The following is a 26842-nucleotide window of genomic DNA, read 5'->3' on the forward strand; positions in this document are numbered from 1 at the left end:
TCATTTCTAAAGACAGAAACTATAATACTACCCCAAATGGGCCTTTTTTGATCCTAAACATTTTAGTCGAGTGGTGAAAGCATCTTTTTGCGACTGTTTGTTTTTTGTAATACATGTATTTTCGTTAACAGGCAAATTAGGGGAGTAAAAATCATTACCCAGCCATCCTGCGCTCTCACATGCTTTGTGTGTATGTGTGTGTGTGTGTGTGTGTGTGTGTGAGAGAGAGAGAGACTTAGTGAGTAAGTGAGAGTGTGTGTATTACGTCGCCACGCACGGACCGTGAGGTTGTTGTTCAGTCGAATAGCGCGTGGATTACTGAGTTCTGAATTAAACGGAAGACACAGCTGTACCTGACGCGTCCACACAAACATAGAGAGTATTTTTCTTGCCTGACGTTCATCTTAACCATGGCTGCGTTAATGATTAGATTACACGAAGCAGTGACTTTGCGAAAGTTTTGACTTCTCTACCATCACTTATTTGTGGCTCTCCCGGCGGATCCTTCGAGACTCGTTCGAGCGGAATCGGGAATTACGGAATCTCATGTCAACTTTGTAAATGAAGATTAAAAACATCGGCACTCGCTTCTTCCATCTGCCAAACATCGCACATGGGGTAAGTTCGATTCCCAGCACACTAACCATATCTCAAACTGAAGTCAAATGTCCCTTAGTGTTACAATAGTTCTGTCTTCATTCATTTTCATAGCAGCGCGATAGAGCTGTGTATTTTAATGACCACTCTCATGCAAATGCTTGAGACAGATATGAGACCCTTCTCCAAACTCACACTTTAACAGCAACTTGTGATATGTTTATTTGTCAACAGAGGCACGTTTCTATCACCGTCAGCTCACTGATATTTCTCCCATGCACTCATCTGATAAGAAGCTGCGCGAGATAGTCTTGTCAAAGATTTCGACACATGCATATTCATCTAGTGGCAGTTACATATAAAGTGACTTGCATACGTTTTGCATGCCTTATGAGTGGCGCGCAAATGTTTGCCCACAGATGTAATGTGTAACATGAGCGCAGTTAAACATTGACCTGTATCATCCAGACTTGCTGGACTTCATGTGTATTGCAGGAGCTCTTCATTTGTCAACAGGGACTGTTTTTGTTGAGCTCGGAGCACGCTGGGAGCTTTGCGACATTTGTAGCCGTTAAGGATTTGTCCATCGGTCACTGTGAGGATGGCATTGTTCCTAAAGGTTGTATTAATAAGACAAAAGACTCTATTATGGCATTATGCTGCTGGACGGAGTGCTCTCAGACTGGCGTCTGTCTCTTAAAGTGATAGACCACACAAAAATTACAATTTTGTCATCGTTTACTTGTTTGTCTCGTGTTTCTTGGAAGAAAATGTTTAGGGGAATTTTTTACTTTAAACCTTACTCAAGATATCATTTGTGGTGAATGAGTCTTAAAGTGACAGTGTTCTATTACTCATTTTCAAATTGTTGTAAACCCCCATGACTTCCTTTCATCTGCGACACACAAAAGAGATGTCGTATGTTTATTGGAAGTTTTTTTTTTTTTTTGCACAATAAAAGTGAATGGTATCTGAGGCCTGGTTGTTTTGCCTTACATCACCTTTTGTGTTCCACGCAACACGGAAAGTCATACGGGTTTGAAATCTGATTCTTGATAAGAGTTTTGGTTTTCCTAGTTATTTTTTTAATAATCTTTATTTTGATCTCAAACATCATTCATGCTCAAACACACATTCAGACCTGTATATCAACCAGTTGCAAGACATACAAGATCCAGTTGTGTTTTTAATGGAGCTCGATTGTAAAAAATAACTGCCTGGTGTCCATTTTTTATTTTTTCTGGAAGGATAAAACAAATGAGTACATGATGATATAATTATTATTTTTGTGTAGACTAGCCCTTTAAGGGTTTGGTTTTGACAGGTTTTTTTTTTTTTTTTAATGATGAAACCAGACAATTGTAGAGATGTAGGTCAGCTCTATTGTATATACTGATTTCTGTCTCCCCTGGAATTCAAAGCTATATTGAAAAGCCATTGCACTGGCCTCTGAATTTAGGTCAAGCTATGAAATGCATCCGTCCCATAAGTCCAAAATACCATCTTCATTCACTAAAAGGCACCTCTCTGAGGTACTGTATGTACATTCTGATTGTACATTCTCTCTATGAAAAGAAAAGAGGATGGGGTTGAGATGTTTTGTAATCTGCTTTTGTGGTACACAATGCTTCCCTCTGCAAGATAAGCTGATATGTAAGAGGAAACGCTGGCTATCACACTGAGAGGTGTCCATCCATCATTCTCAAGTGGGATGGTAAATGTGTGCGGGGTCTAGTTATTCTTCTAAAAGCTCTAAATGGATTGATTGCATTATCTTGTCTATTGTGTGACTGAGTGCTTTGCACTTGCACATGGGAATTTCAGCATGCTTTTTAAAGGAGAGCTAACTAGTTATTGGATGGAAACCGCATTACTGAAGTGGGAAAATTAAGCCGAGCAGGAATATCAGGTGTTTGATCTATTGATGGATGTGAAGAGAGCAGTTTCTATTCAGTAGGGTCTATTCAGGTGATAATGGGGTGGAGTAAAAACAGCAGATTTTCATCACGCTGGGATCCGATCTGTAGCCAGAGCTGATATGGGCAGCATGTAGTCCAGGTTGGCATCGTGTGACGCCATGCTTCATTAAACCAGAACAAAACCAGCCACGCTGTCTCCGCTGACCACCACTGGCTTTCTTCATTCAAGTTCACACTCTCAGCCCATGGTCAATGTGAGAGAAGATTCAGCTGTGGTTTTTATCTAATATAACCCACTGTGCCACAATGGACACTATGCTCTTAAAAAGGTTTTACTATGCTCTTAAAGGTTCTTAAGTAGCATTGATGGTTCCATTTAAGAACTTTCATCATCCATTGAATCTTTATTTATTTATTTATTTATTTTTTATGTTCTTCTCACCAAGAAAAAAAAGTTCCCAAAGACTTTTGGGAACCAAAAATGGTTAAATTGTTGGGAAAACCTTTTTGGAACGTTTAATTTTAAGAGTGACCAACATTAATACCCTGGTTGGGGTTGGGGGTTTGCAGGAAATCTATGTAACTCTGTGGAATGCATTTAAGCATGGAGAAGATTGTTGGCTGGTGGCAGGAAACATTATCAAATTAGCCCAAACATGTGAAGAGCTTTGTGAATGAAAATGCATTCTCATTCCGTGGAAGTTTGCTGAGCTTTCCACAGAGTTCTGCGGGCACAGATTCAATGTAAGCATAACTGTGACTCACCGTCTCTCATAGTTTTCTTTCAGAATTAATCTTAAACTTTCATGAAGCAGCAAAGGGAATGCCTTTAGATGAGTTGTACTATTCGTTATGACGAAGATTTCACCGTGGCTAGCGAGGTTGCACGCCAACTGGCTGGTTTTTACCTGATGGTGTTTCTCCTGACCTTAAGTTCAACTCTGTCGCAGAGGCACATTTTCAGAATGTGGTTCGTTCCCCATGACTTGGCTCTGCATGCCTACAGGTCGCATACTGTATGTGCGTTCAGACGTCAATGAGGAGGGACTGCGCATGAGAGGCGAAGTTAAATACAAAAAGTGAATAAATAAACGCTATCTAGGCAAACGGAAAGATAAATAAATGTTGCAGACTGTGGTGGGAACTTGAAGTGTGGGATTTTTGAGCTTGGTCACATAAGGGGTTAAGGGTGGGGCCAGGTCACAGTGTGGGCGGAGCAATCCCTCAAGGACTCTTGCGTTTAGCATTTTGGCAGCAGCCACAGAACTCTTGCAGCACATCCTCAGACAGACTTCACTGAGGAAGACAGTATCCTTCATGTCAGACAGAGCGTTTAAACAATAGTCCGCCCCACAATGAAATCACTTCCTCATGCTCATGTCATTCCAAATCTGTATGAGGGTGTGTGGAAAACATAAAGTGAATTTTTGAAGAATGTTCTGGTTGCTCTTTGACCAGGCCTGTGAATGGCAAGCTCCAAAATGATATAAAAAAGACCAAAAATAGTCCATATGATTTTTTAATTTTTTGCACAAATTGTGAATGGATCGAAAATATAAAAAAACGGTTTGTTCACAAATTGGTGAGCTAATGTGAAGAATTTCATTTAATACACTCCTAAAAATTGAGGCTCCAAAATGGTGTTTTTATAGCGATGCCATACAATAGGGTGTTGCTATGTACAATTCTTCTGTCTTTTATGGCGCTTGACAGTTCTCATTCATTTTCATTCTTTTGGAAAGAAAGACTAGGATAATCACCTTGTTTAAAACAACATGCGGTTAAAAAAATAATTAGTTTTTTTTGTGTGTACTTTCTCTTTAAGGACAAAAGATATTTGTGTCATCATTGCCAAACCAATATGTTTTGCTGTTCGGGGAAGAATGACGCTTAGGGATCAATACATGTCTGATCAAACAGGGCAGGGTTTTTTTTTTTCAATCACACCAATCAATAACAAGCCATCTTTGGTAATATTAATAGAGGCTGGGGTTTCCAGTGCTTTAGGGCTTGCGCTGTTATAAGGCACCGTGCCATCTTGCCTCAGCCGAAAAACACTTTTGCTGGGTGTGGCAGCTGGGACAAAATAAACGCCTTCTGTTTTGGAGGCTGCTGCTGAGCAAGTTACAACTCACAGCCGGCAATGTGGAGCTAACAGTATTTGTGCCAAGAACTGGGAGTGTCACAGCAATGCTTTGCCTTTGCTTGTGCTGCTAACCTTTAGACTTTAGACTGCATGTTTGATGCAACTCTACGGTAGCTTACATATTTAATGTCCAGATAATCACAAACACAAACCCATAAATTTATGTTGTATACAGCACAGTCACTTAGCCCAGTCTGTGTGTCTCATACAGTCACATGCAGACACAGCTCAGAGGAAACTTTCTAAATATTTACTGAGCAGAGTTTCAGTTAGGGGAAAGTCTCTGTCCATTTTAGGACAGATAGCGTTTCGAGTCATGGAACAACTTCTAAAGGTCTCTCTTTCTATTCACGTCTTGCATCTGTGCAAAATCACTTTTTATGGATTTATTTTTTGCAAAACATCACCTGACTGATATAAATCTGCCGTATAAAATAGATCAGCAGATCCGGCTTAACCTTGATGCTGGTGTACACAGACTTACAGAACGGCAACAGAAAGGTGTATTTTGGCCAATATATTGGATTTAATATGTTTCAGTGGTTCATGACCTAAAAATGGGTCACACATCAGTCCCCGAAAGTGTTGCAAACTACAGAGAGGGAATAAAAACGTAGACTCAAACAATAAAATGCAACTTATCCTATGATTGTGCATAGTTCGAATAGCAAAATAATTAGGAATTTTAAAAAAAAAATAAACTTTTTGTTATCGACGTCAATGTGCATCTATTCAAATTTACAGCATTCTGGAAAATAAAAATTGACCAACTACCCTAAAATGAATTCTGGTTAACTTGCAACAAGGAAGGACAGTCATGGTTTGTGAAATCATCAAGATTCATGAGACATTTGTTAATGACACGTTAATTTAGCATATTGTTGAGATTATGCATGTTCATGTAAAATAAAATCATAATGTATGATTTCACCCAAAAATAAACAATGCCGTCGTTATTTATTCACCTTCATGTCTGCTGAACACAAAAGAAGATATTTTAAATAACGATTTAAACCAAACAGCATTGACTACCATTGCATGTGTCTTCTTTTGCCTTTCTTGGAATGACATGAGGATGAGTAAATGATTACAAGAGTTCCTTTTTTGGGTTAACTTGGGCACCGTCTACAGACTCGATCGAGCCAAACCAAGTGAGAACCCAAGTGTTGAAATGACTTTGCAACTCTCAAGATTAAAGAAGCCTTGCAGCAGCAGCAGGGTTTCCTTTGTAAATCTGTCTCTCTCTCGTGCTATGATAATGTTAACAATTTTACTGGCCACGAAGAGGTTTGCACATCATTTTTGTGTAAGTGAGCCGTAAAACGTTTTCTAAATGATTTGTGGCTTGAAGTACTCCATAAAGCGCTGGATATGTAGTGTTGTGGTCACCGTGTGGTTTTCAAACCTCTACCGGGCATCAGTCTGTCCAACTGCATTAAGTTTCCAGCAGGTAGTGAAAGAGATAACGGCATGCCAGACCCGCACACCCTCCCCCTCGTGATTGACAGCGTATTGTTACTCTGACTGCCTTTGTTTGTGCACCTGGAAGAAGCCCACCGAGGAAGCCCTGTTGGAATGAAGAGCCGGATTGCTGGCTAGAGCTCGGCAGATTAAATTGTGGAGGGGGGGCTTTGTCCATCAAACCTGTTCTTTCAGTCGTGGCATCTGTGATGGGATCAGGCCCATCCTAATGCTAACGCAAAGTCATGAATGTCCATGAGAGGCAGAAAGACATGGATCCTGCCCACACTGGGGCTTTTTGCATGAGAATGGCCTGGATCTGGTCTCTCTGGTGGGACGTCGTTGCATTCACTTCTTTTTTTTTCTGCAATCATTTGTTGAAACAGATGTTGCACAACTTCATCTCGTCTTTTTACTGAAACTAAATGAAACAGTTGGCGGTCTTGCATAACTTGTGGTAAACATTTAGACTAAAGCGTCGTTGTTTGGGGTAAAATGGTCTCTCACTTCTCTTATACGGTTGAATAAATCGCTGACGTTCTAGTCTGGTCTAGTCTCCCTCGACGGTGAGAAGAGGGGTTTTTAGTTTGCGAATGTCTTTGGAAATGATGGAAAGACTTATGTGTGGTGATAGAAAACGAAACACAAATGCGCAGACATGTCAAAGCACAGACCCTGAAACTCAATATTGCAGAAAAACATATTCCGAAAATGTCATCTATTGGATTCACGGCTTGCAGTGCCAGTAATACAGTTAAAAGCCAGCATGATATGATTTCTGAATTCCCCCTGTAACATATCCTGCACTGATTAGCTTGGTTGAATTTGATCTGCTTTGGATCGATAATGAAACTACACCCTACAGCAATAAAATGACATGCACCAGATATTTTGAGGGCGCCAGTGGCAGTCCTGCTTCAAAAAAAAAAAAAAAAAAAAAAAAAATTAATCAAGTCATGTCCAAAACAATACCATTTTAAATAGTAATGGTAATGTAAATGCAAAATAGGATGGTCTATTGTTAAGTGTTTCAAGCTTTTAGATATTAAAGAAGGACCTGGAAATATGATGATCCCTGCAAGCTAAATGTGTTTAAAAGCATTCATACTAAATAATACTAAAATAGTAAGCATGATATTATGAAGACCTGTTATTTGCCAAATTAAATAATTACATTTTATATTGTCTTTTTTCCAAGTTCCTTGGAAAATAGTTATTTTGCCTTGTAGTAAGCACTGTATATCTACCAAATGTTTTAATAGTGTTTTCAATTGTAGACATTTAAAAAGACAAAATGTATTTTTTTTAATGCGTCAGCTATACAGAAAATATTGCGAAATATTGCAGCTAAAAACAGCAGTTTCTTTCTTTCTTTCATTCTTTAACAATTTCTGCCATGATAATTGTCCATTATTTAGAATGCAAAATAAAACTAATGATGTACAAGTCTGTAAAAGTTAACTTTTAACAATTGGATGGGTGAGTAAAGCTGGAATGCATCTTTTTACCAGTTATACTCATGCAACTTCATTTTATATAGTATAGGATAAAGATATGATCTTAAATGTATTATATTTTATATATTGTTTTTGTTATATTTCATATAATCGAATAATTATTTGAAGTTGCATCTAGAACGTCAAAGAGGCACGTGCACTTTCAGTCTGAATGATGCTTCTGACAAAGAGCAAAGTATACCATTGAGTCTTTGACTAAAGATTATAGAAGAGGAAGTAAGACTTTCATTTTTACCCTGACAGAGACCGTGTGTGAGGCAATCCAGTCTTTATCGTCCCAAAGGGACGTGCTCTAATATGTCAGGAGGGTCTGGGAAAGATGGGAGATCATTGTGATTTTTGAAACACAGCCAATACTTGTGTTTATCATCATTTAATACAAAGAATATTTAAGTCTAAACACGCAAAAACAGAGTCTCTGAGAGTGGATCTGTTATAGTTTAGGCACACTGGCCAGTTCTCCCCCACCCTGTTTCTTAGCCCTTCCTTCATTGTTGGATGAAAGGTACCAGACCATAATACAGCATCGTATCACAAAAGGCCATCAAGACTGCTTTATTCATCTGTGTGGGTGCCCGTTTCCTTTGTGGAGTCTCCCCCTCTTTTTTCACACCCTCAACCCCCAAATGCTCCAACCCACAAGCACATACGGTACATTATCACCCATCGACTGTCCCATACACAACTGATGCATAGTAGGAACACATGCGGGTCACATTTGCACAATAGTACCACGTTGTCACGAAGATCTGACAGTGTTTCGTCTGTCTAGAACATGAGCGCGCACACATGGGACACACACACACACATCCCATAATAAAGCAGAACAATATGAGCATGGGTGGGGTTTGCGTTATGGGGGAACAGGAGCAGGGCTGTAGAACAAAGCAAACGTGAATTCTGTTCTAGGACCTTTCATTAAAGGATACTTCCTATATAATGACAACAGCAGAAGAGTGTGAGAAAAAATAAAGCTGTGAAACTTTATCTTCTGTGGTTTAGATGTAACTGATGATTACCTTTATATCCGTAGCCCGCTTGATTGTTAAACCACTTATCTTAGCTTGTCAGTTTGGTTGTTGTTTGTTTACTTTATGGTTGACAGTAATAATTCAGCAAATTTGACTTTGTATGTACTTCGTCTTCCTGTGCGCTGCTGATGTGTGGAGATCTCAGCCTTGAACGTCTAGACATGCCTTAACGGGCTGTAAGTTCTCCGGAAGATTAAATAATGAAGTACTATTGCATTAGCTCATTATCTAATGAGCACTAGAGACGGCGAGACCATGGCTGTGGTTCTAAATTAATCCTTTCTGATGTTTTTAATCACCCTTTTGTGGTCCTTTCCTTTGATCTGTGCAGTAGACATTAAACCGTAGGGGGCTGGACGACAAAGAATCACTCACAAATCTGAATCGGGATCACAGAAGTGAAAAAGTAGATTTAAAATGTTCTATTTTAAATTATTTTTGTACTAAATGAAGAATATTTGATTGTTGTTCTTATAATAACCGCAATGATCTGTTAAATAGTTAAATTAATACATTTATTTATAAATAATGCATTCGATTGATCAAGTTGCAGTACAATTTATGTTGCAAAACATTTCTATTTCAAATAAATACTGTTTTTTGCACTTACTATATTTGAAAGAATCCTGATTTACAAAAATAAAAATAATAGTAATTCAGATTCCACAAAAATGCTACTGTTTTTAAATCAGCATAATACTAGAATGATTTCTGAAGGATTATGTGGCACTGAAGACTCAGCTTTGCATTACAGGAATACATTGCATTTTTAAAACAAGTTCAAATAGAAAACATGCTAACACTTCAGTATAAGGACCAATTATCTCTATTAGCTAGTTGCTTAGCATAACTATTATTAACATATTGGTTGTTATAAAGCACATATTCTGCATGGCCATATTTTACATCCCTAATCCTACCTAATACCGAAACTTAACAACTAACTTACTATTAATAAGCAGCATATATTATATGCATATGCAGTATATTACATGCGTAGTCCAGCACTACCCTGACTCTTGTGCTACTCACTGGAGGTTTCTCCATTCAGCTCGGTTTCTTCATACACAGCTCCTTGTTTCCTGTCGCCTTTTGCCCACATGCATTGAAACACATCAGCAAATAAACAGAGAGGACAAATATAAACCACAAGCCATGAGTTCTAATGGGCTTTTGTTTATTTATGCCCCACAGGGGAGGAAAAGAGACTAAGAAGTGAAGAATAGACTCGAGCCACGCAATATTGACTAATGTTCTGAGAGGAAATAATGGGGCTGAACGTAAGTGGAATAGCAGCTCTCTGTCTCTCTCTCTCTCCCACGTCTGTTTCCTCTCCTCCCCCGTGCGGCTGGGGACAATCGTATACCAGACTTTCCAAATCGTGCTGGATTACTATAGCAGTACACTGCATGCTACATAAAAGGGTACCTGGGCTTTACATAAAGTAAAAAAATAGATAAGTGATTTGAATAAACCCTCTTACCAAAATGTCTGTGCATAATAACTATGAACATGAATGATTCCCTAAATACCAGCAAACTGATAGAGTCTCAAACAATAATAGACACCCGCACTTCTGTGACTAGACAATGATGAAGCTTTCTAGTGCACATGTGTCAAACGCATTAAAACTCATGTATATTTTGGGTTTACCAACCCATAACTAAAAACCAGATCATTCAGCACACTCAACACAATTCATAGTTTTTATGAGAGGGAGAAATTGTAAGATATTGTACCAGCTGGCAAATTGTTCTGGATAAGGGGTTGGACTATATGGTCTATGGTCAGTTTAGAATTGGGTCATACAATTTTTTTTTATTTTTTTTATTTTTTTGATTGTCTCATACAAGTGAAATCTTAGAAACTTGGAGAATTTTGATTTGAAGCCAGTAAACAAACTAGAAACACATTTCAGGTACTGCATAGCATTACTTTTGAAAAAAAAAATAAAGGTTTCAAAAGGTTTTTTTCATAGAATAGTTCTTAAAAGAGCCATTTTTCCTTGGTATCAAAACATTTTTATAATTTTTTATAATAATACATTTAAATAAATAATTAGTTTGAACAAAAATTAACTTTTTCCCACTCTAAATAACCTTTTGTGCAATGTAACTATGAATGTTAAAAGGACAGTTCACCCCAAAATTTACATTTTGTCCTCATTTACTCACCCCCAAGTCATTCCAGACCTTTTGAGTTTTTGTTGAACACAGAAGATATTTTGAAGAATGTTTAAGAACAAAACAGCTGTTGGTCTCCATTGACTTCCACATTAAAGAAAGAATACTATGGAAGTCAATCAAACTTCAATTTTGATGACCGGCATACTTCAAAATATATTTTTTCTTTTATCTTCAACATAAGAAAGAAACTGATACAGGTTTGAAACGACTTGGGCATGAGTAAATGATGACAACATTTTCATTTTTGGGTGATCCATCCTTTTAACATTCATAGTTCCATTGCACAAAAGGTTATTTAGAGGTGGAAAAAGTTGATTTCTGTTATAATTATTTAATAAAATTGTAAATTCTTGGTGAACCTTACCTTTAAGCCATTTGTGGAACCACTGATGCCAATAAAATAACATTCAATTTTTTAATCGCACGTGTGTGTGTGTGTGTGTGTGTGCTCCTTACATTTGCTCCAGAATACCAAACTTCTACCTAAAATTATTATTTAGTGTGGCTCTAGTGGGACGCTGTAGAAAGTGTCTTTAGTGGGTGGCCACATGGTCTGACACGTTGACCAATGATGCTATTGAAATCACCCAGGTTCATATCTGGCTTGTATTATTGCACGATACCTCTTCTCATTTCCTGTCCCATCTTTCATTATGCACATCTAAAATTGGCAGTAGAAGAGAAAATTATATTCTCTCATGCTATTTCATGCTCTAGAGGTGGTTACTGTTGATTGTGAAATCACACTAACTCTATATAATCGCACCAGAGCTTGTATGTTGCTTACTTAAGCAACTTTTTCTTTTTTATGCTTTTTCATAAAATGTCTATGGAGTTCCTCTCAAAGACAGAGTTCATGTACGTGAGAAATGGCAGACCCTCTCAGATCAGCCGTATCTGCTGAGCAGAGCACTTGGGAGCTGTTTCCACTTTCTTGCCGTCTCGAAGACGTTTGTGTGTGTATTGAAGCTGAAACCAGTGTTATATCTGTGGTTAAATCTCAGAGTTGTTTTTTCCCAGAACACCACTAGCTACTGCTGCTGAATGTGTAAAAATAATTGCAGTATGATGAACAGTATAGTGATAAATTGAGACGGTATAGTTTACATCTGTATTGGAGTGTCATGCCTATGTGTTTAAATGTGCAGGTGAGAAACGGATAACGTTTTCATTTGCTGTGTTATTCTGTTTTGTTTCTGAGATGTCGGAGACATTTGGCCTCTAGCTTCTGTACTATCTAAACGCCTGGTGCTCATCCATGTCCTGGAGATAAAAGTGGAAATCATTGAAAGGGAGGCTGGTTGTCTGCCGCTGAGGAGATGAGTCAGAAGATTAAAATCTCCTCAAGACTCCCCAAAACTTTCCCAAAACTTGCTCACACACAAAACATGTAATGTTTGATCAAGAAAAAAAAAAACCTTGATTAAGCAAGTATTTTATGATTCTAGTAGAGTGTGTGGAATATATGAAGAGAAAAAAAAGTAAAAAATAAAAAGACATGAACTATGCCGCCCGCAGTTGGAATCAGCTTCCAGAAGAGATCAGATGTGCTAAAACACTTGTTACATTTAAATCTGGATTACAACTCATCTGTTTAGCTGTGCATTTATTGAATGAGCACTGTGCAATGTCCGAACTGATTGCACTATATTTTCATTGTTTTTTTATTTTATTTTATGTGAAATCATTTTCTGTTTTAAATTCATATTAAATAAGTAAAAAAAATTAAAAGTTTAAAAATTTCTTGTTTTATTCTTGTTCTTCATTATTATTTTACTTTCTTTTATGTAAAGCACTTTGAATTCCCATTGTGTACGAAAAGTGCTATATAAATAAACTTGCCTTGCCTTGCCTTACATGGCAACTACTAATTTTTTGTTTCTTAACGACTGGTCAAAAATAGTATTTTATTCCTAGCAGCATTACTTGCTTACATAGTGATTTTTATATAGTGAAGAGACACCTTTGTTGCATTTAACTTGCTTACTGATGGTTGTAAGATGATATTTTCTGTAAATATGTTTTGGAAATGCTATATATACACACACACACACACACACACTAAAAAATAATTTATTTTTAAATGTTTTTATTTTTATTTTATTTATGCATTTAAATTAACAATTGCATTAAAAGTAACACTTTAAGATTCTTGGTGGCTCTAAAATACTAAAATACTATCAACACAAAGTAAATATTTTTTAAATATTGTTTTGATAATTTGCTTCTGTTTTAGTACAGTTTAGTATAATATATTTAATTATAAAGTGTTGAAAACAAACTTTCAAATTTTTTTTTTACATTTACATTTATAGCTTATTGTTTTTATATCTAATTTCCATTGCAAAGGTATTGAAAACGTACCCGTGCTCTATACTTAAGTCATTACTAGCATCATTACCAATGCTTTGGTTTTAGGTCGCTCTGTTACATCACAGTCTGTCTCCCAGCGCTGTAGGACTGCCGTCTCTGTCCGAGAACTCTGACATTAATAACTTTAAAAATACACTTTGTTTCTAGGAATGTTGCCGCTTCCAAACAGCTAATCAATGCATGGTCGTGATGGAGAGATGCTCTGTGAAAGAGCTAGAGCAGGCCCCAGGCTTGTTGCAGAGCGGTGGCACCAGCGTGCAAGGCTGGTCTGCATGCATTTGTGCATATGCAAAATTAAAAGTGTTATTTGCTAAGACTTGTTTCATCCTGCCCACATGTGTCTTGATTTATGAGAATGGGGCTACAGGCGGCTTCAGATGCAGCACAGCTAGCTGTGGTAGTATTGTATGGGTCAGCGTTCAATCTGAACACATTGCACCGAGTGGTTTCTCGATGTGTTTGTGGATAAACCTTCACCCACAAACCTTTTTTTCTACCAACAAACAATGCAGTATAGCCCATTTGTGTTTTATTTGCTTTGGTTTATGAAGGAATGTTTTGGTCAAATGCAAGTTAAGCTCTATAGACATTAGCATTGTTGTAGATTACCACATTACATAACTTTTTACTTGTACCTCAGTTTATAAAATCACACCAACATTCATTGACAGCTGTGCACTTACCATGGAAGACCTCCTTTGTTAGTGCATTGTGCATAACCTTGCAGTTCAAACATTTGAGAGTCAACAAAAAACATATTAAAGGGGTCATATGATGCGATTTCAATTGTTCCTTTCTCTTTGGAGTGTTACAAGCTCTTGCTGCGTGAAGAAGATCTGTAAAGTTGCAAAGACTAAAGTCTCTAGTCCAAAGATATATTCTTTAGCAAAGTTAAGACTCTGCCACGCCTCCTAAAATGGCTCATTCAAACACACCCCCACATGACTACTTCACGATGTGGAAATATTTACGCAATGCCGCCCAAATGTTCACGCAAAGAAAGCAGTCGTGGTTTCTGTAACCGTAGTTAGTGTTGAAGCAGCCATGTCAGTGAGATGCTGTGTGTATCGAGGAGAAAGCAAAAGCACTTTATTTGTTCTTCAGAAAGTAGATGCATTTCTGACGAGTGCTTGTCGTGTTCAGTCAATCACGATGCACTGGGTCAGTTGGCCAATCAGAGCAGACGGCGCTTGTCGGAAGGAGGGACTTTGTATAAAACAATGCGTTTGAGAGAGGGGGCATAGAGTACCTACACAAATGTACAGTTTTTGAAAATAAATGTTTTTGAACATTAAAGCATGTCAACATATTTTGTTACACCAAATACACCAAATAATGATCTTTAAAAAGCATCACAGGACCCCTTTAAAGACGTTTTATAATGCAATTTGTTTTTCTGTTTTAAATAAATCCTTTTTTTTTTTTCTTTACTTTCTTTGTATCATGGATACAAAGCTAAAAAAAATAGATTTTTTTTTTTGAATATTTCATAACATTACTGTTTTTACAGTATTTTTGATCAAATGAGTGCAGCCTGGTGTGCTTAAGAGACTTCTTCCTAATACATTTAAAAATCTGACCAATCCCCAACTTTTTTTTTTTCACTAAGCATTATTTTCTGTAGTAATCACCAACTTGCCGCAGATACAGAGCTTGGCTTGAATTAAACCTGTGTTGTTCCTTTTAGATGAAACTTCTTAAATGCTGCAATGTTTTTTGTTGTTTATTTAGTTGTACCATTTTGTGAATAATATCTCAGCTAAAGGAATTTGTTAGGCATGGCTCAACGAAGTGCCTAGATCATGATCTATTTAGTAATTTAATTAATATTTTATAAAAACAACAACTGGGTAATTGGGCATTCATAATAAAAACAGCCAAAATATATCCAACACTAACCAATATCAGCAGATAAACCAATATGATATTAATATATATTGTGGATCCACCCTTACTTGATGTCATTTATTTTTAGGGCTATATACTCTTAAATGAACACTGCTGCAATTTTTATTATTTCCATATTTTTATATTGATTTAATGGTATGTGTTTAGTTTAGTGCAGTATTTATGAGTCAGTGGAACATCATTTTGTTGATATGTGCACTCTGTATGTACAGTTGAATGACAATAAAAGCTCCTTACCTTTACTTCTAAAAATATTACAGAAATGCAACAAAAATAATAATTCTGTGGGAGCTGTGGAGGGAAACGATAGACTGTTGTTACACTATGACTATATTCTATATTATAGCACATGTGGAACACTGTTAACCAATCAGAATCCATTACCAGAGCTATTTGGTTTATAAACTGGCAAAGCCAGATTTTTCCAGTTACAGAAGTGGGCGACTGTAAAGTACATGTCAGAGCTGGGTCATTAGCAGGGTGGAATGAGAGTGTGTTGAATAGAGCTTTGTGGTCTTGGTACTCTCTGTGTTGTATCACCTTCGCTGCATTGACTAGCTTTGACTCATGACTCTTTTGGCTTAACGGAACAGATGGATTTTTCCCCCCACCTTTCTGTAAGTGCTCTGTTTTTTTACCCTCATACATCTGATATTATAGAACCAGCCCTAGCTGGCCAATCAATACAATTATGTATGACGTAATCGCACAGCTCTCCGGGGCAAGGTATAATCAGTTTAATGATCTTGTGCTATAAACTGATTGTATTTTGAAATCAGGCTACTTGTATTACAGTCCACTTACAGTGCATTTGAACATTTTGAAGCGTACAGTTTGCAAATTCACCTTACTGTTAAAAGTCACCTCTGAGCAAACAATACAAAATTATGAATTATGTGTCTTTTATGCCAAAAATCATTAGAATATTAAGCAAATATCATGTTCCATGAAGATATTTTGTACATTTCCTACCATAAATATATAAAAACTTAATTTTTGATGAGTAATATGCCTTGCTGAGGACTTCATTTGGACATCTTTAAAGGTGATTTTCTCAATACTTAGATTGTTTTTTTGCACCTTCAGACTCCAGATTTTCAAGATGGATCTCATTCAGATATTCTCCTATCTCAACAAACCATACATCAATTGAAAGTTATTTATTCAGCTTTCCGATTAAATATAAATCTCAATTTTGAAAAGTTTATGACTGGTTTCGTACAATGCATTTGAACACTTTGAAGCGTACAGTTTGCAAATTCGCCTTACTGTTATTCTTGACAAAGGTCGCCTCTGAGCCTGATTGCTCTTTAGCACGTTTAAATGACTTGTGGCTCACTGTTTTGCATTAACTTGCTGTATTATAAAAATTCCCCAAAAATAAGCTCTGTGTAATGGTGCATTTGTGGTAGAAGTGAAAAAAATGTGGTCATGTGGATGGTAATACTTATCACGACGACTACAGGATATAGAATTTGTAGCATGAAGCATTTTACAGAGCGCAAAAGAACCGTTCTGCAGAAAAATAAGTTTACTCATCCATTTATAACAGACCGCAGACAGGTCTAGATTTAAGTTAAATAGGTGAAATGAAACTAGCGTGAATAAAGAATGGTAACAAACAGACATACTAAGCTGAAGTGAAGCATCTGTCAGTTACGTGTTGTTGTGTCTGGGTTTTTTTTCCAAGTGTGTGGTTGCTGACGGTTTGTGCAACCTGCAAAGATGTCTCGAAGATCTCTCTGGAGAATGAGGCAAATGGTGCTCAACCGACGTTAGGTAACAGGTGCGTTGTGGGAAGCACGGTTGCTCAGATGCCGCTTACTAATTGGGGCTTATCAGGTATTGCTGGGAAGCGCAAACAACACCTGGGGCCTTTGTCCAGCTGTCATGGGGATGTGGGGCGGGGTCCTGCCCGAGACTGGGGTCCGAAGTTCAGGTTTCACTGAAGAACTGTAAGAGTGACCTATATGATGAGTCCGTTCTGAACCACAACCACTTAATCTACAAAGATTTCTTTTAAAAAATATATATAATAGTTGCACTTTTGCCACAAACCGAGCGGCTTGCTGCTGTGCTTCAGCACGTTTCCTGCCGCACGTATTACACCTGTAAGAATCCGATTAAACTTCCTCTGCTCTGCTTTTGTGTCTCTCGCTTCCACCAAACCTTTCCCACATTAACTGTCTTGCTCTCCAGCAGTCAGCTATCAAGTCTGAACAGGATGTTAGTCTTCTGACACCACAAGCACTTCCTTTTTGTCTATAGTAGAGCAGTTGTGTACAGGAAGACTACTCTTGTCGGCCAGCTGGACTGTGGAGACCTGCTACTTGAGATGCAGTCACAGTTTTGTCTACTCGCCTACTACGTCTTATTTGTGACCCTGAAGCACAAAACCAGTCATTAGTAGCATCGGTATATTTGTAGCAATAACCAACAATTAATCGTATGGGTCAAAATGATCAATTTTCCTTTTATGCTAAAAATCATTAGAATATTATGTAAAGATCATGTTCCATGAAGATATTTTGTACATTTTTGTACATTTACAGTAAAATGCCTTGCCAAGGACTTTTTTTTTGCACCCTCAAGACTCTAGATTTTCAAATATTTCTATCTCAGTCAAATATTGTCCAAAAACCCCCAAAAAGTTATTTATTCAGCTATATAAATCTCAATTAAAAAAAATTTACACTTATGACTGGTTTTGTGGTCAAGGGTCACATTTATTATCAGTATGGTGAGTATGGTTTTTCTGTAGAAGAAGAGACAAAAGGGTCCTTATTTAGACAGGATGATCTAGCGTCCCGTTGAAGGACGGGGTAGGCGGAGTAAGTGCGGCAGGCCGGAGACAGCATTGCTGACAAACCGGACCGTCAGGTTTCACATGCTGTCATATCCCCAGATGAAAGGCGGCAAAGGTCTCCACAGTAATACCGAGGCCGTGACTGCACCGGGGACCTCGCAGATGGCAAAGTGAAATCACGAACATGAGTCGTCAGCAGCGAAACTACCCACACAAACCTGTACCGAGAGTGAAATTTCAGTGGGTGGTGGATGTTGAGCTGTCTTGAAACGCATCTGTCGGTTTCTGAGAAGGCGACTCACACATTTTGATGGGTGATTTAAGTTTTGGTCTGACGGTATAAACTGTTGATTGTTTACAGTGTGCATAAATATGTGTGAATAGTTTGAATGGCCTGCGTTTGGTGCCATTTCGGACCAGTAAAGAGTATCAAGTGAGATGCAACCCGGACAATGAGGCCATTGTTCTTCACTGCTGCTCAAGGGAATGGCCTTGCTGGATATTATTGGCATTTGGCAGCAGGATTGTGCCACTATCTACGTAGCTGTAGCTTATTGTGTGCTTGTAAGTGACTGAGACGAGCTTCCTGGTATGTTTACATAAGTCTACATCTGTGATTCATGCATGTGAAGGGTTTTTGAAATCTGTGCAGCAAACAGTGATGTTGAAGAGAGGTGTGTGCGTCACACAGATGTCTCAGATTCCTGCCTTTGTCTCCAGATGCCATTCCACATGGCTGCATGGTCTCTACAGTGACTCTGGCCTGCTGGGGGATTGGTGTCTTTCGACGTGGTCCTCATTTGTCAAGAACAATTACATTCGAGCACTCTTTCAGTCATATCTCTGTGTAACCATCAGCCTTGGGATAGCGTGGCCTAACATTTTGATTTGTCTATAATATATAAGAAGATAGTAACCAAAGTACATATGCTTTTGTCATTTGGGACAGAAGAGAGCAGACAGGAAATTAAGGTGGAGTTTAAGAGACGATGAGATCAGAACGTGTGAAAAACACCAAGGCATTTTTGCTTAAGCACTAGACCATAAATAAGATACTTCTTTTTGTCTGGTTGTGGTTATAAACTTTACATTTTTACATTTCGTCCTCATTTACTCACCCTCATGTCATTCCAAACCTATTTGAATTTTTTTTTTTTAAATATTGAACATAAAAGAAGATATTTTGATGAATGCTAGTAAACAAGGTTGATGGTCCCCATTGAACTGCATATTATTTCTTTCCCTCCTGTGGAAGTCAATGAGGACCAACAACTAGTTGGTTATTCAAAATTATTTCAAATATCTTATTTTATGTTAAACATAAGAATGTTTATGACAACTTCGAACTTTTACAAATTTGAACACAATTTATTCCACAGCAGAAAGCTGAATGCGGCACCTGTCTAGCTTAAAATACTGTAATTAAATCTAATATTGTGACTATATGTCTGGAGCCAGTTCAGACCCGTGGAATCATGCTTGTTCACACTGTCTGTGTCTTACACATAACAAAACATTTTTACTCAAATGCATCCATAAATTTTCATAGGTTCAACATTCTGCCACCAGTTACTAATAAACGTGCAAAAACATTATTCTCAGCATTTACTCTGTTTATTCCGTTGTTAAAAGGGGATTTTAGACTTGGGAACAGTTTAAAGCCTTTGTGGCCTGGTGGAAATGACAGTCTAGTCATTGGTTTCAAAGATCTTGGTGATTCTTGTAAAATGTGATAGACATTCAAAAAACAAGATGGTAACAATGTCACGTTGTTTTACACATCCTGTGATATGAGGTTACATTACTTTGTGAGTCAGTAAATGGTAATGGTAAAGGTTTTGCACACTGCCTCTGAAACTTTCGTCTGGCATAAAATTTTTGGATCCGGTTCAATTTTCAGCATTTTTGCATCCGTTGCATGCATTTTGATAGGAAACTATGGTAAATATGGAAAAAAAACACATTTCAGTGTGTAAAGACCTTTAGAATCCAGCATTGCATAAATTTACGTGTAGGTGTAGAAGACTTTGTGTCACATGAACATTCACTTTATCTTAGTTCATGGGGCAAGAACAGATTGTAGCTGAACAAGGACAGTTCTGCCGTGTAGTGTTTACTCAGAAGGGAAATTTCAGAACACTACTAGAGCTATTTTTAGTTTCCAACATGCATCCGATCAATGAAAGACCACTGCTCGTGCTTTAGATAGCCTAGCACACACTACCAGAAGGAAACTTGTTAGACTTGACATGTTGTTGATTGTCTGCAGCACAAGGCTCCAGATTCTAGTCACAGACGCTCTTCTAGTGTGCACACTCAAGTAGTCGCAGGTGCTGCGATGCTTTTCAAATTCGCTTCCGTTCAAACTTTCTCTAAACAAGCTGTAGCATTGTAGCATCTTTAAGGCCGTGTTTCCACCTGATATTAAGATGTGTTGTTTTGTGCTCTAATTACAAGTGTTTAGTGCTAAATTCAGATGGAAACATGGTCTTAGATGTTTTGTCATTTGATGACTAACACCACACATGGAGCTAGTCCAAAACATATTTGTAGTGTAAAAACTCTGAATGCATCCCAGACCATAGTAAAACACTGCATACTTGACATCATTCACTCAAAATATAATATGCATAAGACCCATTTTTCAATATGTAGTCTGTGCATATTTTCTGCAAAAATCATGTTGACAGTTTCATGGGTGGTGGCGTGGTGCACTTGGAATTGAATTGTCTTTAACTAGAGGGTTAATAAAGAAAAAGTTACTTGAATCATGATGTAGTTTTATTTTCAAGTTGACTAGTTTTGTAAAAAAAAAAAAAAAAAAAAAAAAAGAAAGAAAATCGGTCAAAAGTTCAAGTAAATTTTTAGATATTTTTTGGCAAATCTTTCAGCTCTACAGTGCAGACCAAGATTGAACTGCAGTGACACATAACGTGTCTTTATCTCAAAATTAAACAAAACCACTCTTTATTACTCCCAGGCACTGACTTTTTTACATTTTATGAGATGTGCAGCAAAGAATTATGAAAATTATTCGTCAACAAAATTAATTGATTGCAAAAACAATGTTAAATTTAAATTAACACTGCCCTGTCTTCCATTGTTAGTACACACAGATAGTCCTGTCTAACCCTGTTAATGTTATGCTCACTTAGATTGTTTGGCGCAGGAAATATAGCCCTTTCAAGTTTAAAATTGACTTGTGATTGGTCTCGTTTTACCTTTGGCCTGGCAGTAATCATTCTGTTTTGTTTTTGTTTGCAGGTGACACAGAGGAGCTTCCTGGGCCCCTGAGACGTGACATCGGGCTGGGCGTCTCATTTCCCGTGCCCTTGCTGGCCCAGACAAGCCCAAACAAGCTGCCCTCTGAATGACTACTGACCATACCATACCGTCACCATGAACAAATACTCCCAGTACTTCAACAATAGCCTCATAAGGGCCCACTATATCTTTGCTAAGAACATGAGCCAGAAGGATTTAGACGATCGCAATAAACCTAGCCTGAGCAGCCTGAACATTTTATTTGTTATAATCTGCAGTATCATCATCTTGGAAAACCTCCTAGTGCTCATTTCCGTGTTTCGTAATAAGAAGTTCCACTCGGCCATGTTCTTCTTCATCGGAAACCTGGCCTTCTCGGACCTACTGGCTGGCTCCGCTTATATTGCCAACATCTTCCTGTCAGGCCCTAGGACATTTAAGTTGGTGCCTGTCCAGTGGTTCATACGAGAAGGGACTGCTTTCATCGCACTGGCTGCCTCCGTTTTCAGCCTGCTGGCCATCGCCATAGAGCGCTACATCGCCATCACCAAGGTCAAAGTTTATGGCTCCAACAAAACTTGCCGCATGTTCCTTCTGATTGGAACGTGCTGGGTGATGTCCATCCTTCTGGGAGGTCTGCCTATTATCGGCTGGAACTGTATTGATAACCTGGATGATTGCTCCGCTGTCCTTCCTCTCAACTCCCGATATTACATCCTGTTTGTCGTCACCATCTTTACCGTCATCTTGCTGTCCATTGTGATCCTTTATGTTCGCATCTACCTAATTGTGCGCACCAGCCACCAAGAGGCCACCAATTCTCCAGCTTACGCTCTCCTGAAGACTGTTACGATTGTGCTGGGCGTCTTCATCGTCTGTTGGCTGCCCGCCTTCACTATCCTGCTCTTGGACACTTCCTGTAAGATAGAGCAGTGTCCTATCCTCAACAATGCTGCCGTCTTCTTTAGCTTCGCCACACTGAATTCGGCACTGAACCCGCTGATCTACACGTTGAGGAGCAAGGACATGAGGAAGGAGTTCCTCAGGGTGCTTTGCTGCTGGGGGCTGCTCAATTGTGGCCGGCCTCCTCACCGCTGCATGGTGCCACTCAAGAGCTCGAGTTCAATGGAGCACTGCACCAACAAACACGAAAATCAGTCAATTCCCATCATGCAGGACTGCACTACCTGTGTTTGATTTCATCTCCTCAGGTGGTTGAAGATAAGGAGAGACCCCATCTTGGAGGAACAGAGGATGGAAGTGTTCAGAGAGCTCATGGATGAAACAAGAATCGCAATCAATGTCTTTGGACTCTCGGACATTTAGAGTAGATGTCTGTGCTGGAGTTCTACTGTAGAGTGGAACTATGCTACCAGAACTCCCATGTGTCCTTTGTTGCTTCTGTCCTTGCAAAAAAAAAGTTAGCAGAATAAGACTGTACCACGTATTTGGCATTTTAAATGAAACAAAGCCAAATTCCAATGGGAATATGCGTTTATAAATGAAAAATCAAAGTTGCACTTTGTAGACTTCTAGGCAGCTTGGGATTGCATGTTTCTCATATGCTGACCAATCTACCAGAAGTCACATACAAGTTGTATCCTAGATTCGAGAGGACAGATGAAATATAAGGATCGACGATGCACTCCATGTGAACCAAACTACCATGCATGCTTGCAGAACCGTATTTATCGAATTACTTGATATACATAACACCCTTTGATTACCGTTTGACAATAAAAGTATTCCGCTTCATTGTATTGCATGAAAGTCTAACCTGTGTAAAACTAATTTGTATGGCAAGCTTATGTACAATTGTCAATGTTACTCCTCTTGTCCATCTTAACTCACTGTCCCTTACTATTTTTTTTTTTTGAACATTCCTAAATTTTCCTAAGAGGAAAGCACAATCAGAATGTGATTACTGAATTCCTGATATGAGTTTCTCTCGATGTAGACGCTGGTGGTGTTGGCATGACAATGCCGTAGCGTCGCTGCGGCAGCGTGTGCTTCGTTTCGTGCCCTCTTGACGAATGGAACTGAATATAAGAATGAAGTGTTACGAGCGAAGGTTTTCGCTGATCGACAGTATTACCGAACATCATTGTTCTCCTGTTGATTATTGAGCTTGCAGCAACAAGAACGGGCACTCACTGTGAAGTCTAAACGACATTTAAAGTTCATTGAAATCAATACGTCATTGATATGAAAGGAAACTCTTGAGATTAGGACACAACCTAGCATCCCTTTCTCTCTTTTGAAGACATACATGCTGTCTTTTAATAGGTCACAAGTCTTCTGAAGAAACTTTAAACTTCCTGCAACCACAGGAAGTCCGGTGTTTTCCTGTTGTTATGGACTGACCTTGGTGTTGTCATACGTTAATGTCATCAGTCCAACACTTTCACTCGCACAATCGTTCGCCATTTAATCCCAGCATGTTTTAGTTTCCTCTGCTGATCGCCTTAGTTCATCAGAGAAAGCACTTTGGCAGCTCTTCCAATACCGCCCTATTGTATTTTGTTTTTCTTCCTTTCTTTTTTTTTAATGCATGAAGAGTTTAAGCCTGTGTGAGCATCCCTATTACTCCGTTCAATGTAAAACATTGCCTACCCTGTGGAACAATGTTTGTTTTATATGATAAATATATGAAAGTATGTATGTATGTATCTGTGTACAGTATGTATTGCGTATACGTATAGAATGTCTCGTGTGCAATAGCCTTGTGTTTTAGTAGCAAGCTACCTGTGCTAAATCGGTACAATCCCAAACACTAATGCAGGTACATACACATTAGTTCATTCCTTTTTTTAATAAAAAGAAATTAAATACAAAAAAAAAAAAAAGTGTGTCAGTTTTTGTTCTCGGTTTTATATTTAGTAAGGTTACAGCTGAAAATATCTCGATGGTTTCACACATGCTTTTAGCAATTAGCATACACCAAAAAGTGTAACTTCTGAACTGGCTGTTTAGTGCGTGGCACAGAAGTGATTAATGCCACTATGTAATTTGTTTTGAATTTCATTCCTACGCAGTATTGAGTTTCAAACTGAACACAAGAGCTGTATCCCACATATTACAGCAATCTGACTAGACAAAAAAAGGGAAACTAAATGCTAACATGCACGAACATGGTTAAGGCCCGACTCGCTAGGACATGAACCTGTTTGCTAACAATATTGCTTGGAACTGCTGGCCTGGTTTTCTGACAGTCCAATAAGTGCCAGTTTCAAAGTTTTGTGGGAGAGCAGATGTTTAGCCAAAGGGTTTTATAGGAAAGAAGGGAGTGTGATGAGAGATCAATAGGAATGGCATTATGGGAAAGGGGTTTCTGGGAGGCCATTGAATGGGTCGGCATGACCTTAAAAAAAAAAAAAAAAAGATTGTGAACTCTGACTGAGTGGGCTTAAGGGTGGTCTGGCCTGGTTGTCGTCAAACATCTAGAATTCCTGAGTGGGAACAGCAATCCGCCCTGGGATATAACACAGCTGGGAATATGGCCAAGAGTTAGCAGGAAGTGACATCAGCCATACTGAAACAGCTGCAAACATATATAGTTGTTTTCAGTACAGTCTTTGTGATTAATGACCATTCTGTACTCCCACTCCACCCGGTATATGTGAGAACACGTTTGGTCTGAGAAGACGCTCACCCATAGCAGTAACTACATCTGCTGTACAGCAGCGACACCTTGTGGTCGGACGCAGAAAATATATAATATATACTGGCCTCTTGCGCCATCTGTAGGATAAATTTTCTATTTTTATAATCATAGGATGAGAATGATTTTGTCAAACTATTGTAGTTATTTTAAAGCAGAGATGCCCAAAACCAGGGCCAATGTTGCCCCTTTATTATCTTTGTTTTGTCCCGTCATGCCATATCACATAGGTAAAAAAAATAATACAATAAAATAAAAAGAAAATATGAAAAATATGCAGCTGAAGTATATCTTCTTTTCTTAATTATATTTTTGTTGTAATATTTTTAATATAGATAGATAGATAGATAGAGTGAATTTGATTTAATATATATATATATATTTTTATTTACATATTTCTTTAATTGTTTACAAAATGTTAATACAGTTGGATATAATACAACATTTGCTTTTGGCCACAAAAAAAAAAACAAATAGAGTAGTCTAAAATAAAATCTAAGCTAACATGCTTGTTAACTTTATTTCTTTATTATTGAGTTATGCTACATTTGCATATGTAGATGTTACGATTTTGGTTTATGATAAATGTAATTATTACTGAAAATAAACGAACGAACGACCAATTATATTCTAAGCTTGCTTAAATTCGTTCGAAGCTGAAATGTAATTACCTTGTTGAAAAGTTTGCGTGCTCCGGTGGAAACGCACTAATATTTTAGCTTTTAGGTGAAACCGGAAACTCATGAATATTCATGTCTCCGCCCAGTGACACCTTTATATTAATAAACAGCAACAACAAAGAAATCACTCACTGCTCTTGATTAAAAAGCTTTTTTTAACTTTAAAAAAATAATAATCTTTAATTCATAGTCCAAAACGAAATGCCGTTTTACATTTGATTACTTTATTTAATTATTTAATTATGTACCTGAAAACTGATGCAAGACCTACCTAAAAAAACTGAAAGTCAGTTTATTTTATTTGTATCTTTACTCTATTGTATTTATTTGTATTGTTGCTTGTAGTTAGAATATTCTTAATAATATGATAATCTATATAATTTTTTTGAAAGTATAGTTTTTCCATAAACATAGCACATACTACTATACCGAAACCGTGACTCTAAAACCGTGAAACAAACCGAACTGTGAAAAAGTTGAACCGTTCCACCCTAATATTTACATAATCATTTGGCAGACGGACGTTTTCATTCAAAGCGACTTACAATAGATAAAATCTATAAAATAAATAAATAATGTATATAATGATAGATGTGTTAAAAGAGCATCTTAATGACAAACTATCACACTGTTTTACATATGGGGATACAGTATTTTTTTTTTATGCCAAAATTGACCAGAATTTGATTTTCCATTTCGAGCCTAAAATATGTAGCTTAGTGTACAATGCTTATTTTGAAGTTGACGAAGGAAGCAACAGTAGCATTGGTGCGGCTAGTGCTCTTGCTGTTGATGCTGTTGAACAAGAGGGGGTGGACAGTTCAGCTTTTGAGTCAGAGCAGGAACCACGTAAAGTTTAAGCTATTAGCAAAACTAAACATGCTAGCTATACTCTTTAAAATATGTGCTTTTATGAGTGAGAGAGAGGGTGATTAAGGGAAAAATTATAGAGACAGTGAATGCCTTGATACTTCTTGATACTTCATTTGATTATTTTGCCCATCCACAGTCTAATTTTTTTTTTTTTTTTTTTTTTTAAGTATAACCCAATTCAAACAACTGTATGTTTTGCTATTAAAAGTATGTAGTTTGATAAGCATATCGTTTGAAGTCTGTAGCCAATGGTGGCACAATAATACTTGCTCACTGTATTGTAAGACTGTAAGGTAAGAAATAAACAATAAAAAAGACTTTTATGAAGTAACAACTCTTTAACATTTTTTTTTCTCCTTAAGAAAACTCTCACATGGAAGTGCATGACAGTCTACAACCAGTTAATGTGGAGAAGCTGTT

General features: G+C 37.8%; 1 protein-coding gene across 2 annotated transcripts; it reads left to right on the forward strand.

Annotated features, from left to right (window-relative positions):
• Positions 1–223: 223 nt before the first annotated feature.
• On the forward strand, positions 224–23752 carry LOC113095440 (sphingosine 1-phosphate receptor 2). 2 transcript variants are annotated; one of them, XM_026260972.1, is made up of 3 exons: positions 224–618; positions 9866–9951; positions 21209–23752. In XM_026260972.1, exon 3 carries the CDS (start codon positions 21344–21346, stop codon positions 22403–22405), a length of 1062 nt encoding a protein of 353 aa, XP_026116757.1. In that variant the 5' UTR covers positions 224–618; positions 9866–9951; positions 21209–21343; the 3' UTR covers positions 22406–23752. The 2 variants fall into 2 exon arrangements, with proteins under 2 accessions (XP_026116757.1, XP_026116756.1); XM_026260971.1 differs by lacking the exon at positions 9866–9951 and having other exon boundaries at positions 226–618.
• Positions 23753–26842: the final 3090 nt, after the last annotated feature.

The sequence above is a fragment of the Carassius auratus genome, unplaced genomic scaffold, assembly GCF_003368295.1.
Source record: "Carassius auratus strain Wakin unplaced genomic scaffold, ASM336829v1 scaf_tig00215723, whole genome shotgun sequence".
Taxonomy (NCBI): Eukaryota; Metazoa; Chordata; class Actinopteri; order Cypriniformes; family Cyprinidae; genus Carassius; species Carassius auratus.

Bases quoted from the DNA above. Each gene is read 5' to 3' on its own strand.
- LOC113095440 (XM_026260972.1), top strand. From the start codon at position 21,344: ATGAACAAATACTCCCAGTACTTCAACAATAGCCTCATAAGGGCCCAC.